Source organism: Pteronotus mesoamericanus, unplaced genomic scaffold (assembly GCF_021234165.1).
Source record: "Pteronotus mesoamericanus isolate MK-2021 breed Mesoamerican mustached bat unplaced genomic scaffold, CSHL_Meso_final scaffold_232, whole genome shotgun sequence".
NCBI classification, from domain to species: domain Eukaryota; kingdom Metazoa; phylum Chordata; class Mammalia; order Chiroptera; family Mormoopidae; genus Pteronotus; species Pteronotus mesoamericanus.
The window spans coordinates 17,676,849-17,693,270 of record NW_026555311.1 but is presented as its reverse complement, the minus strand read 5'-3'; the positions used below and the strand labels follow the sequence as shown (position 1 = coordinate 17,693,270).

Genomic DNA, 16,422 nt, shown 5'->3' with positions numbered 1-16,422 from the left:
GCTGGTCCGGTTCCCTTTCATGCTTGCACCCTCCCTCTGCATGGGACAGGGAAAGGCAGCATGCACTGCACTTGCAACTGCAGGCTCGGTGAGCTGCTGCAGGGACGTCTTTGCCCTACAAGGCACCAAGCCTCTAACAGACACGTTTTCAAAAACTCCAGAGCACATTACAGAGCCCGTGCTAGAATCTTTTTTCAATAAAGGAAAGAAAAGGTCAACACAGAAAAAAAAAATGGATGATCACGGTGGTTAAAAGCACAGGATTAAGTACAAATGAGGAGAACACCTTCCCCTCACCTACTTGGTGATTTGTGGCAAGTTACTTAACCTTTCCATGCCTCAGTTTCCTCATCTGTGAAAGTGTAAGAAAAAGAGCACCTACGTCCTACTTGGCTGGGGTCAGATGAGATGAACCGAGGCACAGGAATGTCTGGCGGAGGGTAAGAATTCAGCCAGGCTTGGTTTGCACTAATAGCGGATTATCATTATTATAAAAGCAGTTTCTTCCCATTATGACTACACAAAGGAAATTGTTCATGAAAGGGAAAGATTTGTGGACTTTTATGACAGTTGCAAAATAGAGAGAAGAAGAAAGCAAAGGAAGAGTTTTAATGAGAAAGTTAAAAGCCAGATTTCTTAATCAAGTGTTGACTGATAAAGAAGAGCCTGGCATGCAACCCCCACTGAAGCTCGAGACTGTTGTCAAATTAGTACGTTTGTTCCTCCCACAAGGTAGATGTGACTACTACAAGACCTATAAGACTAAGAAGTGAGTTGGAAAAATCTTCTCTTCTCGCTTTTGAGTACACTCATTGACTTATACCGGGACACCGAAACCAGTCCAGCTGCGGTGCGAGGGCATGGGGCTGGGTCTGCGTGGGTGTACACCAGGCTTCACCGCTTAGCCAAGTGTGTCTCCATCCCCTGGGACTGGGGCTGAGGCTCCCGATCCCGTTACACAGTCTCCTGGGAACTCAGCTGACTGGTGGGGGTGGAGGTGGAAACCCCTGGAGAGTCCTTATGCTTTGCCCACAGGAACATACAATGGGACTTGAGATCGATATGCTAAGATTTACTAAAATGCTGACCAGGTTTTATTTTTACAGGCTAATTCAGTTTCAAAACTGGGGCTCCTTCTAAGTTTTCAAAGTAGAAGCACTCTCCTAGCAATGTGGAAGCCCAATTTGTGTCACGTGGGATTACAGTGATCTGTTTTTCTTAGGAAGGCATTGTGAGGCTTTTTAAAATCAATTCAATGTAAACATTTACCCTGAAAATGTAATGATGACCTTGGAAGTCTTCTTTGCAAAAAATAACATAATGATTGTTCAATTATTTGAAGGAGAATTAAGAAAAAAAATCCCCTCAAATATGTCTGGAGTATTTTTCAAAATATGAAACAATCCCAAATTATTTTGGAGAAAAAAAGTGCTGATATATGTACAGTCAACTTCAAAGAAAGGAGTATCTTATGTCCAAATAATTTTAGTTCTCTTCCATGGCATTGTCTCCAAACCTTTAGTTCATCTTGAAAACCTTACCTGATACTTAGCCAGCAGTTTGCTCTTCCAGAGGGAATGGGCAATGTCGTGAATGGACAGACGCAGGTTGTGGGTGCTGCCTTTGAAATGAAGAGCCTTAGGTTCCTCTAGGAGCTGTCCTCCCATCTGTCTCTCAAGCTGCAAAACTTCCTGCAATGACAGGCCCAAAACCAAAAGCAAATTACTGAGTTGTATCACTTCCATCAGCGCTCTCATCAAATGAGCATTCCCACTGTGCCTCCCCCCAACCCTGCTAACTTGCGCAACGTGTGGCGGCCACTTCTGCAGCCTCTAGACCATTCAGCTGAAGCCCCTGCCAGTGTGCGTGCGACTGGATCCTACTGACCATCAGCTATTCTTCAGCAGACACACTGCTGGGGACAAATTCAGTACAGCCTGCACTCCCCAATAAACAGGTGGAATACTTATTCACCTACAGTAAAATAACCATAAGAACCCCAAATGGAAAACACCCAGATAAAAGAAGAAAATAGGTAAAAATATAAATAGATAAGTAAGATGGTCCTCAAGGAACTTTACAGGAAAGGAGCAAATAACTAGAAAATAACCCTCTGTCTTGGACTTGATAAAACCAGCGCATGAACAAAAATTTAGAATGTGCTTCGGGCCTTTTTTTTTTCTTAACTTTTGTAGTTTCTTTACCTATAGAAATAAAATAGTAAAATTTTCCTTAAAGTTATCCATTGCAGGATTTCAAATTATTAAAAAAAAGTTAAAATATGTTCACTATATGTCCTATTAGAAAAAAATACACTGATGGAGATTAGGAAGGTTTCTCAGCACCAACTATTGAAACAAACAGTTACTCATATTAAATTGAATTATTTTATTATTTTTTTAGTTCTCACCCAAGGATATGTTCACTGATTTCAGAGAGAGAATAAGTCGGGGGGGGGGGTAGAAGGGAATGAGAGAGAGAGAGACAGACAGACAGACAGACAGACAGACATCAATCAGTCGCCGCACCCCTACCTCGTATGTGTCCCGACTGAGGACTGAACCTGCAGCCTAGGCATGTGCTCTGACTGAGAATTGAACCTGCAACTTTTTGGTGCATGGGACGGTGCTCCAACTAACTGAGCCACCTCGCCAGGCCAAGTTTCATTTTAAAAAGAATACCTCATTTCTCAAGAAATGTGGCTGATCAAAAAATTTCTTATATAACATTACTTATACTATAAAGATGTAAAACAAAGACAAATTTTATATATATTTCCATTCCTCAAGCTAGTTAATGGGAGTTAATGAAGTATATCCAACTACAGTTGCAATTATCCAAACAGCATCTAACCACAAGTCATCAACAAACAAAATATCCTGGGTTTCTTTCGCTGTCGGAACCACCCCTGTGCACACTTTGCTCCCCTCGTGCTTACAGTGTCAGTGATACACATATGTAGGTATTATGTGACCTTTCTTTTTTCTTTTTTAAATAGGAGTTCAAGAAAGTACTGGATTTTATAAAAATATAATTTCTTCTTTGGTGAGATTTCAGTTGAAAACATGGGGTTCAATAACACAGGCCATTTCACACACATGCACTGGGCACCTACCAGGGTACCAAGCACAGAACGGTCACCGTGGAGAACTGTGAGTATGGGAACCAGACTGTAGTCCAGTGAGTGCAGTGCTCACCCACATCATTGATTAGATATCAACAGCTCATTTTAAGCTGCTTTTTAGTGGTGCTCAGCATCCATCATCTCTGAGTCAGGTCACTATTCTGAACAATGCAAGCTGCTGAAAGGTCCTATAAGGTGTAGGAAATATTACGATAGTATGGAATGGCTTCAGACAGGGATTCCTCTAATTAGTGTCTAATGGAAGAGATAAGGCAACAGCACTTTGATGGAAAGACAAGCATGGTCCAGCTGCTTGAGAATATTGAGGTTGGGATTATTCAGTCTCGCTGGCTGAGGAGCAGATACTACTTGTGACAGGATCCTGCCCCGAACCAGGCAGTCAGCCGGCCCCCAACCAGGCAGTTGACCACCAGGACACATATGTTGTGTCATTGTGCCCTGCCTCTGTTGTGCCTGAGCTCAGCAGGCTGAGAGGGTCCCCAGGAGCCTGTACATCCACCCTTCCCCCGGAGTCACACATGCTCCTCCTGGCCCTCCCTCCCACAACACTTTACACTCCATTCCTGGACAAGAACCTGGCCATGTGGAAATGAAGACATGAAGACAAATAAGGAAAGGGAGGGTTAATTACAGTTTCTTCTGCTTCAACAGGAAGGCATAATGAGCTTATGTTGATCATGTTCATGTTCAGTGCCTAGTTAGCATAATAGAGAAAGCTGATGTTCCCAGTGAACCTGGCACCTGACAAATTCTAAAGCTAAAATGATGTTTGTTTATAAGCCATTAGAAGAAAAGAAACATAATTAGAAATCTTTGAGATTACAGTCATGCCAATCAATCAGTTCTAGCTTCTTTCCAGTATACCCTAATTACCTCATCAAGACGTCTAAAGAGCAATCGATAGTAATTATCTGATTACTATAGATCTTCATTATGTCCAAATTATCTCCCTGGGATGTCTGAAAGAAGAAGCATTGTATTCCGGGAGGTAATTGTACCCAGCAATGTATAATCCACACCCTATTCCTACAATCAACGTAGATTGCAGAGGATATAGAGAGCATTGTCAGTTTTCTTGTAGGGAAGACAGTTGAAAAAAACCTAAATGACCTATTGGCCATGACCCTGAAGTCAAGAAATCTAATACCACGTTTCTAGCACAAAGTCTGGGATGGAGTCAATCCTTGGCGTCGGCATAGAGCTCAAACCGTGGTAAAGAGTTCTCTCTAGCAGGGAAAGTGAGTGGGCTGGCTTGAGTCCTCTTTTCAGAGAAAGTCCAAGTAAAGTGTCATTTCACTTTATTTCTTAATTTCACTTTTGTAGTTAATTCTTTTTTTTAATTACAATTGATATTCAATATTATTTTGCATCAGTTTTGGGTATGCAGCATACCAGCTACACACTTCTATAATTTATGAAGTGATCCCCTTGTGAGTCTAGTACTCACCTGGCAGCACACATAGTTATTACAATTGGTGACTATATCCCCTATGCTGTACATAAAGTGCCATTTGGACAATGAGACCTGAAAACACATACTTCCCATATTCTTAAACTCTCCCTCTCTCCGCCAACCAGGAATGACGCAGTACTGCTGCACAGAGCTGAGAGGAACCTGACTTTTTTCTTCCCTTTGACTAGACATCAACCCTGGTGAAAGGCAAACTGCCCATATGCATACAGAGTCCATGCGTACAGCACCCATGCTTACAGAAGAGCTCTCTAAACATGGGTGGCTGCACATGTCTATCCATCAAAAAAGCAAGCATTCATTTTGTATGTTTCCCTATAAATTATAGGCCTATATCAATATATCAATATGTTATTATTATAAAATATAAAAGTTAAAAGCATGAGCAAAGACAAACACAGAAAACTTATATTAGTTTATTTTTGCCCCATAGTTCGCTGGGCCTGGGTGGAGTGTGCAAGCTCCGTTGTGGAGACTGCTGGTTCAGCCAGTTGACCTTTCACTGTCACCTCGGGGAGAAATCAGCCCAGCAGTACAAGACTCAGTTCAAAGGATTCTTATCAAACCTAAATTAATTGTGTTTCCTGAAAAGTAGCAACTAGGATCATCACACTCAGGATGTTCAACTTCAAGGAAACAACAAAGTAAAAGAGAAGACAATAACCAAAACCCAAATTAAAAAAATATTAAAGTGGAAATTAAAGATATTACAGGTAAAGTATAAAAAACTCCTTGACAACTAAAATCCTCTAAAACCATACATAAGTCACAGGTGACTTACCGCATTCAGCAAATCCCATATATAACTTCTGTGTCAGAAGACAGAAGAAGCAAGTCCACTTGACAGGTTAATCGGGCTTTTTTGTCCATATTGTTAGGGTTTAGGTACTATAATTTCAGATGTGTTCTAGCCCATCCCACTTAAAAATACTGTAACTTGTATTTCAGAAAGCTTGATTTTTGATATTCCTCCTGTATGAAATCCTTTTGGTTATTATACATATGATACAGATACGTAAGAGTACATAAAAATAACAGATGTATACATCAATCAGTAAGATAGAGCTTCACAGTTAAATGCTTTTTTTTCCTTAATCTTCCTGGGAGCATTCATTTGACATCAATGAAGCACACATGTTCTGTCAGGAGCCATGTCGGGCTCTGAGGCGCACAGACAAGTAAGTCCCTGTCCCCGCTCCAAGACACTCATGGACCATAGCAGGTAGACGGACATAAAAACAGGTAACCCCAACATAGTGTGCTCAGCTCCAAGACAGCTTCCCGACCACTCGGATATTTCACACACCATAGAAGAGAATAGGAACAAAATATATTTAAGGTCAAAAGATTTAGGAAGACTTAAGAAAAATATCATGACCTTGGGAAAAAATGTCATAATAGGAATTAGGATCATCTAGGCTCTTTGTTCGCAGAAATATAAATGTCACCTTCCTTTGCAAAGGTTGTCCTCCCTCCTGGCGGCCCCCCCACCTCAGCGCCTTGTTTGGCTCTGGATGACTCTACCTGTTGCTCTGATTGGCTCCCTCTGCTTCTACAGAAGGGGTCACTTTTTGACTTTGTCAGTTCCATTTCTACCCTTTGAACTTAACCTTGAAAAGACTCTCTCAGGGGTCAGTTATCAACAGAGGCATCACTAGCACATGGCGACACAGGAACACACAGCAGAACCCCAGTTGTAATGTTGCCAGGAGCAGGCCCCTGGGTGTCAGAGCCTGGTTCCCCGCGGATGGGGCAGTCCTGTGAGGTGGCTGCTTCCCCAGTGCAGTGGCTGCCCATCACGGGCCCTGACGGAGGGCTGTATTGATTCAGGGAACCTGTGAGGGATTGCTCCAAAGGCAGGGACAAGGGATTCCACCATAGAAACAAGCAGCTTTCACAACACCCAATTAAACAAAGACATTACCCACGCCAAGCCATTAGCCTGGCCCACTTAAGAGCCACAATAAATCCAAGGTGTTTTAAAGGCCTGGACGCACAAAGGGAGACCCTCTGGCCTGCACCCAGCGCTCTCTCCCAGGCTCTGAGGTGAGAGGCTCTTCCCTCATTAAGGGCAGTTGGAGCAAGGCGAGTGGGAGGAGCCCTACCATTCCTACACCGTGGTTTTCCTAACCCCAGGATGTTGCACCCTGAATCACTGCCGGGTTAGACATCTGCTTCCACTGCCACTCTCGTTCCTCTTCCTCGGCCAGCTCCTCCCCAACCCGGGCCAATTTCCCTTAAGTGTCAGTCTCACAATGAGTGCACATGAGCGCCCCAGGCGGCAGAGCTGCCCACCCTGAGAATCGGGTGACCAGTCTCTGCCTGAATGCAAAGCAGTGACTTGGGGCCAGAAACTGCATGAGATGCTGGGGCCCTGGCTCTATTCTCCATACTCTGTGCTCAAACTTGTCCCCTGATCACACTCGTCCCGCTCAGGAACTTGCCTCCTCCCTCGCACCGCTGCTCTAAATTGTGTCTTCCTCCTCTTTCTTGGAGGCACTTGTCTTAGCTTCCAGTTTCTCAACAGCTGACCATCCGACCTGTGAGTTATCCAGCCTTTGGCTTCCTTCCCTGTCCGTCTTGTTTCCCCTCCCACACCCCTCCTATCACTCCTTTCCTTTTCTTATTAGAAATCTTATCAGCTAGGGAAAGGAAGGCACCAAAGATTAAACTTAAATCTACCAAAACTTATTAAAATCTCGTCTGGAAGAGGAGGTTGGAGGAGGTTAAACCAAGGCTTTGTTTTATTTCGCCTTGCTCTCTTCTCAGTATTGTCTGGATGCGATTTGTCTGCACACGCTTTATTCTTGACAGAAGCACAGAGCCCTGAATCAGCTGTATTTAGTGCTGCCAAGGAGCCTGGGGACACCGCCAGGACCTGAGCAGGTGGAGGCAGCAATTGTGAGGAGACCACTAACTGCACCGCCCAGAGGCGAGAGCGCAGAGGGCAGTGACTGAAGCAGCTGCCAGCCTTGCACGGCAGGGGTTTTGCTTTGGTCTGACTGTACCCCACCCTGGAAAGACACCCACCATCCACGCTCTTCCCAGGGTGCTGAACCAAGCACCAAAGGCCGCGAGTGCAGTTTGAGACCTGTGCCCACCTTCCCCATGCTTCTGCCATATGGACACGGGGCTCTGGAAGCACAAAGAACAAACTGGCAACCGTTCAGCATGACACACGTGTTAAACCTCAAAAGACCAACCTTCAAGGTTGTGCTGACTAGTGTTTTAAAAAAAAATCACCTTTCCCATCATATTTTATGGAACTCGCTTTGCTCCTATTCATTCTTTCATCCTGTGTTGGAACCTGCCCTTGTTGTTCAGGCAAGAGAAATTTCTGTCTTTGCTACTGAAACTGTCGCCACTGTCCCTGTCACAGCTGTGGGCCTGTACTCTTCCAAAGCAGAGGCCAGAGAGAGTGCCATCCTTCTTTCCTGCTCCCTGCCAACTTTTCAGTGACTGCTCGCAGCTCCCCATGAGCTGACTCCTCCTCTGGCCTCGGGCCTCAGGCTGCCGAGCTGGCTGTGGAGAACATGTGACTGTCTGCCAGCCTGGCCCCCGCCACCTGGCTCTGGTCATCGCCGCTGGCACCAGGCCTGGCTGCGCCCCTCTCTCTTCCCGTGCTCACGCTGGGGAGCCCTGCTCTCCCCCTGAGTTTGTCTGCCATACTTCATCCCTAATAATAACAAGGCTGGGCTCCAGTGACCATGTGCAAACAGTTTCCGTCAAGTGACTCAGTTTCTAAGGCTCTGCCTGCTGCTCCCGCAGCTGCCGCTGCCACGGGTACTTGGTTGGAGCCGCTGCTGCCAGCCTGCCTACTCGCTGTGGTTTGGGACACCTGTGAAGCAAAATGCCAAAGGGTGGCACTCAGGGAAGTGGCCGTATCACTTATCCACCACTGTTCTAACTTCTAAGGAAAAGGTGATCTCTCATATCTATGTTATTAGGAATAAGACTTTTAGGTTCTAGAATTTCTGAAGTCATCTTGTATTACCTTTAACTCTTAACATGTTATTTTTTTAACTTCTGTATTAGTTTTCTATTTCTGCAGTAAGAAATTACCATACACTTGGTGACTTGAAACAACACAAATTTATAACCTTACTGCTCTGCAGGTCAGAGTCTGACACAGGTTCCACTGAGCTAAAATGAAGCTGTTGGTGGGGCTGCCTGCTTTCCTCGAGGCTCCAGGGGAGAATTCTGCAAAGGCCCTTGGCCATGTAAGGTAACACATTCACAGGCTCTGAGCATTGTGTGTAGATATCTTTGGGGGAGTGGCATTTCTGCCCATCACAACTTCTTTCTTTCTTTCGTTTTTTATCATCACCTGAGGACATTTTTTCATTGCTTTTAGAGAGGGAGGAAAGGAGAGAAGGAAGAGAGAGAAAACTATCCAATCGAGGGAGAAGCATCGATTGGTTGCCTCCTCTACGTGCCTGGACTGGGGATTGTGCGCACACAGAATGGGGATTGGATGTGCAATCTGGGAATGCGCCCTGACTGGGAGTCAAACCTGCAAACTTTTGGCTATGGGACAACGCTCCACCCAACGGAGCCGCACCGGCCAGGGCCCCACCACAACTTCTATTTTCTCTTCCCTCTTTTATCTCTCTCTGAAAAAAATTTATTCAACATGGCAGGTCATTTCTAAAATATATGACGGGACCAGAGCCAGGGCCAGATCTCATGAGAAGATGATAAAGATAGAGTACATTTAGAGGCACAAAAAGATCCCCGCCCCTGAAAGGCTGACCCAGTAGCCTGCCAGTGAACCTGAAACTCACCCCATTATTAGACTACAATTAGAGCGAATATTTTCATTGAGTCATTATCTTCAAAATGCCAGTATAATCTAAATGCCCACCTAAGGATAATTAACATTATCAAATGCCTATTTTGTGCCAGGAAATTTAATAACTTTGATCTCCTTGATTCTCTAAGCATCCCTGATGCAGACAAAATGACTGTCCAAAGTGGTCAAGTTCAATGACAAGGGACACAGAGCTGATGAGTGGCGAAACCAATGGAGTCAGCCAGCCTGACACAAGCTTCCCTTTCATGCCACATCCTTCCATACACTCAGCAGGCAAAACACATTTGTAACCTTTAACGTATTTCTTTTGTTGGTGTTATCCAATACATATGTTCCACATATGGGTATATTAATTGAATTCCAGAGACCAGGATCCTGAAAGTCTATCGAGCTCGTTTTGAGGTTGTTTGAGGAAACTGCAAGAAAAGATAGGTGGATGGGGCCAATGCAGTAGAGGGCCAGCCTTAGTAGGACGAGAAGAGGCAGGCCACAGGCGTCCTAGGTTCGGCAGGTCACAGTTTGCCACAGAGAGGGCATCAGAAGGACACTAGTAAGGCAGGGCCAGGAGTCAGGATGACAATAAAACCCTTTACAGGCTTCCATAACCGTATATAAACACAGCCCAAAACATTAGTATCATACAATCCTCAGTTAAATTTCCTACTTTCTCTCATTTTCAGTATTTATTTTTTCCTACTTTTTAAACAAAATACGATAATGCACAGTTGCTGTAGCACAACGATAGCCTGGGTTAAGGTATATGAAAACTGATGGAAGGCAAAGAAGATTCTTCTCCATGCCAACGGACCGCAGGGAGAAAGCCGGGGTGGGCTAATGCACATTGCTTGGTTTCTGTCGCATAGCCATTTGCCTGCAATTCAATAAACACGACACACTGCCTAGACTATATGCAAATAATTCTCTGTTAGGTTCTGAATCGCAGAGTCTGGAATAAACCCCTTTATTAAGAAAGAAAAAAAATCTCATAAATTGTACCATTAGGATACTGGGGCAGAAATTACTTATTTTTTTCCATTAGATGTATGTTTCTCCTGGAGTGTTTTTAAACTAATCCAAAATATAACCTTGTTCTCTATTAATTCTGGTCCATTATCATTAGGATTTAAGTTTTTGAAAATGCCAATGTTACTAATTTAATCACCTAAACAGGAGGGAAAGAGAAAAGCTGTGATAACACCTAATACAATCTTTTCAATACATGTTACCTCTCCTTGTGCGCATGGAATTGGTTCTAAACTACTTTTACAATTCTTAGAGTTTTTATCTTTTTACATGAACGCAATTGGAACATGGCTCCCACGGCTTCTTTGAGCATATGAACAGGAAAAAAAATACAAAAACCTCACCTGGAAGGTGTAAAAGAATTCATTTGTCTCCCAGCAGCCTTGACTTTTACTCCAGCCGTCATTGCCAGCTTTCTAACTCTACATCAATGCTTCTAAATTACTAAATTGAAGTCAAGTTTCAGGCGATCATTTTGCCCTCAGGATTAACAAAACTCAGGGAACTTGTTATGAAATTTGCTGAACTCAAAGTAATGGGTGGGAAGCTAAAAGAATGCAGCAGGGTTGCTTGAAATTAATATGGTGGTCTCGTCTCCCCCCATCCACATAGACAATATAAGCACATATGATAATAAGAGGGAATTAATATTCTCTCTATGTTCAGCTCCAGACATCGTCTTTTTTCTAATAGCTCTCCAGACTGTGGAGTCGTTAACCCTGAGAATGAGTGCTCACCGGGCTTCCTTCTCTGCCCCAGTCTAACGTTCTGTGAAGGTTTCTGCAATTCAGAAAGAACTCCCAGTACACAGCAGTAACTGTAAGGAAATATCAAGTCTGGAGGGACCCACTTTGAGGCATCATTGGCTCTCTGATGGAGATGGAGGTGTTAGAAGAATCTGATTAACACACAAACAAGGAAGTGGGGCTCCTTTCATCAGAGCCCAGACTAGTGAGAAGAGGCTGAACGAAAAGGGTTTGAGGGTAAAGGACAGCAACGGAGAGGGCATCCCTTGGGTGGCTCAATAGGAGTTAGGTTACTGCGAAAGAAGAAGGGGCTGCGATGCAATCAGGGGCTTCAGGAGAGTGGGAAACTTGGAAGAAGCGCTCTGTGTAAGCTGATGAGTCACGAAGAGATAAATGGAAGGACTGGGGATACACAGGGGAAGCACAGCTTAGGGCAGATATCTTGAGATTATAATAGACTCAATTACTAATTTATCTTTTTTTTTTTTTAGAGTAACGCAACAGCCTGGAAGAAAAAATCAAGGGCTTGTTCAGTGGAAGTCTTCTTTAGCTATGGAAATGAGAAAAACCTGCAGCAGTTCCAGATGGCAAGGCATTTCAGAGTGGGAATGAGTTCCCTATAGATATGGGTAGGAGCAGATGGGGGTTTGTGGACCAGGAGACCATAAAAGGTTGAGGGCGTTCTTCCCTAAGAACAAAGGGCAGCGTGCACGCACTGTGTGTGAGAGGTGGAAAGTGAGACGGTTGTGGTCAGAAAAGGAGAGATTCACAGGCGGAAATCTTGGCAGGTGGAGACCTTGGTGCCGTGTTCATGAGGATAAACTCTAGAATGTGTCTGCACTGGTGGATAGTTATTATGGGATGATGTGAGGCCTACTGGAATAAATTTGGGCAAAGGAATTGTGATTAAGTGGAAACTTTGAATTTGAGAGGATGCTGGGAATAAAATGAGTGGAAAGAAAGACCATAGGTAGGTACCGCTAGCCTGGGGACATAATGAGGTGGGGCAAAAGCAGGTTTACAGTTGTAAGTACACAAGACACAGTTTGCTCTTTTATTATTATTTATTAATTATTGCATTATTTCCTATATAAACAATTGTGAACCTACTTTTGCCCCTCTCTGTGTACTAAGGGTTTTCAGCACTATACTAAAGGCACTGAAATAAGTAATGAATAGCAGAATAAATACCAACAGAACAGAGAAGCAGATCATAAAGTACAGTGATGCCCCAGAAGTGGACACAGTCTATGAGCAGGCTGGGTACTTTTGCCTCTTGGCCTCGTGGTTAGTTAGAGGGTGTGATCCTCATGGCAGGGATTGTAAGGAATAACATGTTACTTGGAAGATCTACTTGCAGTTAATGTGAACAGGTAAAGGAATGGGGAAGATAATGATTTGAGGACATAGGAAAGTTTGGCCTTAACAGATTAAAGACCTGTGAGAGTGTTTTGGATAATAGAGTGTTTTGGATAGAACAAAGGGCAGCGTGCACGCACTGTGTGTGAGAGGTGGAAAGTGACATGGTTGTGGTCAGAAAAGAAGAGATTCACAGGCAGAAATCTTGGCAGGTGGAGGTACATACAAAGTTCTTAACCTTGGCTGCACAATGGCATTGCCTAGTACGTGCTAAAAACAAAAAAATACACAAGCAAATACCCAGACCAGTTAGATGGGAACTTTTGGGTTGGGACCACAGGGATAGTTTTTTTTGTTTGTTTGTTTTTTTTAAAGCTCCCCTCCTGGTTCCTATGTGTGTGGGACAGAGAGCTACTGATTTTGGAAGAGCATGAGTGAGGAGTAGGGTGGGGGTGAAAAAGGAGGAGGTATTTGGAAAGGGTGATGCAAAAGACAGCATTTATGGATGACAGACAGTGGAGAAGTAGGAGTATGGGAGAGAGACTGGTAGGAAACATTAGCAGGCACGGTGCCAAAAAACAGAACTGAGGTAATGAACGGCCTTTTTCTGAGTTTATCTGCCCCAAGTTTCCATTTCCAGAGTGGGTCTGAGGCCGTGCTGACCAGGTTGAACTAATTGTCTCCTTTGGCAAGTTAGGTAGACAGCTCACCTGTAATTAGGATTTTGGTATTTCTCATTATTATTAAAAGGCCATGAGGGGCAAGGAATCTTAGCCATTATTCATGTTTGTTTTAGGCTAAGTGCTGGATCCCCAGATGCTGAGAATTTATAAATGTCTATTTCAAAAGTTTTGACCACAATATAAACTGCTCTTGGGTTGTTTTTGCTCCTTGAACCTGTACATCAGTCTCAGTGTTGACCACTAATTAATCAAAATTATTTTATAAAATATTACTTTTGTTGGCATGGCTTTGTGTTTATCTATTGGGAAGAAAGGTTAAGAGTGTCTGAGTATAACTACTATGTGTGTGAATATAAAATATGTGTATCAAACATTTCAAATATGATGTAGATCTTTTACAGTATGTTTTTTGCCATGATTTGTCTTGGAATTGTTAAAAAGATTTGCCTTAATCAGACCCCATGGCTCCTCTACAAATTCTAAGAAAAATTTAAGCCTAGGATGATTTCTATCCTGACAGTACCTCAGAAGTATCACATTTGCAAAGAATATAAAAGAGATAACCTTAGGCTTTACACTTGAGCTGTGTGTTCACATCATTTATTCAACATCAGAAACTCCTACAGGCTTAACCATCAGAAATATATTCAGTGACTGACTGTCTCATTCTTTTCATGGACCCAACTTGCCACACTCAGTTTTCATGACCCAGAAAGACTCTCTGGATAGAAACCCCAGAAAGAAATACCCTGATTTTCAGAAAAATTGCTTCTCTTGGCTTTCTTGACACATGTTTCTTATACTCCTCTTCTTCCTTCCCTGGGTGCTCATCCTTCAGGAGCTCCTCTGCTGGCTGCCCTTCATGCTCCCTTGCAATAGCAGGGCTCCCCTTGGTCCCTAGAGTCCAGGCTGGAGAGTCCAGACTGCAGTCAGATGCCTGGGCATGAAGCTTGGGCTCTCCACTCAAGAGCTGTGTGGCCTAGAGCAACTTGCTTAACCTTTCTGTGCCTTGGATTGCACTTCTGTAACACGGAGATACAGGTATCTTATGGGGTTGTTGTGAAGATTACATGAGTTAATAAAAAATATTTAGAATTGTGTCTGGCACATAGGAAGTTCTCAGTAATGTTTATTATTTTTATTACTATTTTCTCCCTCTATGCTCCCTTGATATTCTCTCCGATCACCATGAATGACAACTATCAATATACAATTGGTTTTTCAGTCTCTATCTCAGGATCCGTTCTCTGTTCAGAGAGCCACACCTATATTTTTATTCTTTGGGTATCTTTGTTCTGATGTGTAATTCATATCTCTAACTCAACACTCCCAAAGCAAAGGCACCATATCCACACCCCAAAGCTACCTGCCCCCTGCGTCTGCTACTGTTCCGTGAGGCAGACTGGATCTTTTGGCCACCCATCCAGTGCTCGTCACCATGCCCTGCAGGAGCGACTTAAACAGCACTTCTCACACCGAGTCTCTCCTCATGCCTCTGCCATCCCTACAGGCCTGCAATGTTTTTCTTCTTAACTTGACTCTATTTTTTTCATTGACATCAGACTAATATATTTTTTTGACAATCTATGGATTTGTAGTATATTTTTTATTAAAGATTCTAAGGTCATTGGTCCTAGAATGAAAATATTAACCAAACCCTTGGTTTCATGCTATATGCACATAACATTGAATTGATGGATTTTTTCAATTAAAGTTGATATTTAACATTGTCTTATATTAGTTTCATGTGTGTAGCATAGTGATTAGACACATATAATTTACAAAGTGATTTTCCAAATAAGCCCAGGATCCATCTGGCACCATATAGAGTTATTCAAATATTATCGACTATATTCCTTATGCTGTATTTTCCATCCCTGTGACTATTTTGCATTACATCCCTATGACTATTTTGTATTACATCCCTGTGACCAATTGGTATTTCTTTTTTTTTTATATTTTAAAATCTTTTTTAAATTTTTCAATTACAGTTGACATAGAATATTATATTAGTTCAGGAGTACTCCAGTGATTAGACATTGTGTACCTTACTAAGTGATCATCCCGATATATCTAGTACACATCTGTCACTATACATAGTTATAAGAATATTATTGACTGTATTCCCTATGCTGTACTTTACATCCTCATGACTAGTCTGTAACTACCAACTTGTACTTCTTTTTTTTAATTTATTTTTTTATTGTTCATTACGCTGTTGATGGGAATGCAGACTGGTGTAGCCACTGTGGAAAACAGTTTAAAATTTCCTCAAAAAGCTAAAAATGGAACTGCCTTTTAACCCAGCAATTCCACTGCTGGGATTATACCCTCAAAATCCCAAAACATCAATTCAAAAAAACCTACGCTCCCCAATGTTCATAGCAGCACAATTTATAATTGCCAAGTGCTGGAAGCGACTTAATGATGCACATCATTAAATGAGTGGATCAAAAAACTGTGGTACATTTACACAATGGAATCCTGAGCAGCAGAAAAAAAGGAAGTCCTACCCTTCACGACTGCATGGATGGAACTGGAGAGCATTATGCTAAGCGAAATAAGCCAGGTGGTGAAAGACAGATATCAGACTAATATTTTTAACATATATTTCCTATCATGTCTTTCTTCTGTTTAAATCCATTAACTCAAGAAACCGAATCTCAACTCCTCTCTCTGGCAGTCAAGGTTCATCCTAGAAGAACTCCCATCTTTCATTCTAATATGCCCATAGGGAGTCTGTATTTAGTGTTCTCTCTGTGTTTTTTAATGCTGTTCCCTTCACCTAAAACTATTTTTTATTTTTTATTTTTTGCCATTATTGTTGGTCAAACCATATTTCCTATTAGGGCCAGTAGCAAAGGTTAGCTTCTCAGATTTCCTTAAAGTAGTACCATGTTTCCTCTCCTGAACTTCCACAGAACTTCGCATACATCTACAGCATTAATCACACTCTGACTTGTCTCCTACTCCTTGGCATACTTCGTTTATTTCTCCTTCTAGATTGTAACTTCTTCAAAGGCGCTTACTATATCCTTTAAATTTTCAAAAGGGATAAATGAATGGCAATAATAGCACCAGGTATTAAGCTCATTTATTCTGTAAAGCAGCAGCCTGTTGTCAAACGCTAACCCTCTTCCTTGCAGTCCTCATAAAAAGAATGGGAAAGCATATAAATGCAG

General features: G+C 42.6%; 1 protein-coding gene across 1 annotated transcript in view; it reads right to left on the bottom strand.

Moving 5' to 3' along the window:
• UNC5C (unc-5 netrin receptor C) overlaps window positions 1–16,422 on the bottom strand; it is a 352,798-nt gene that overhangs the window by 8,517 nt on the left and 327,859 nt on the right. The window contains exon 13 of the mRNA XM_054591714.1: window positions 1,542–1,691. Coding sequence (XP_054447689.1) covers window positions 1,542–1,691 — 150 coding nt within the window. The remainder of the gene's footprint in view (window positions 1–1,541; window positions 1,692–16,422) is intronic.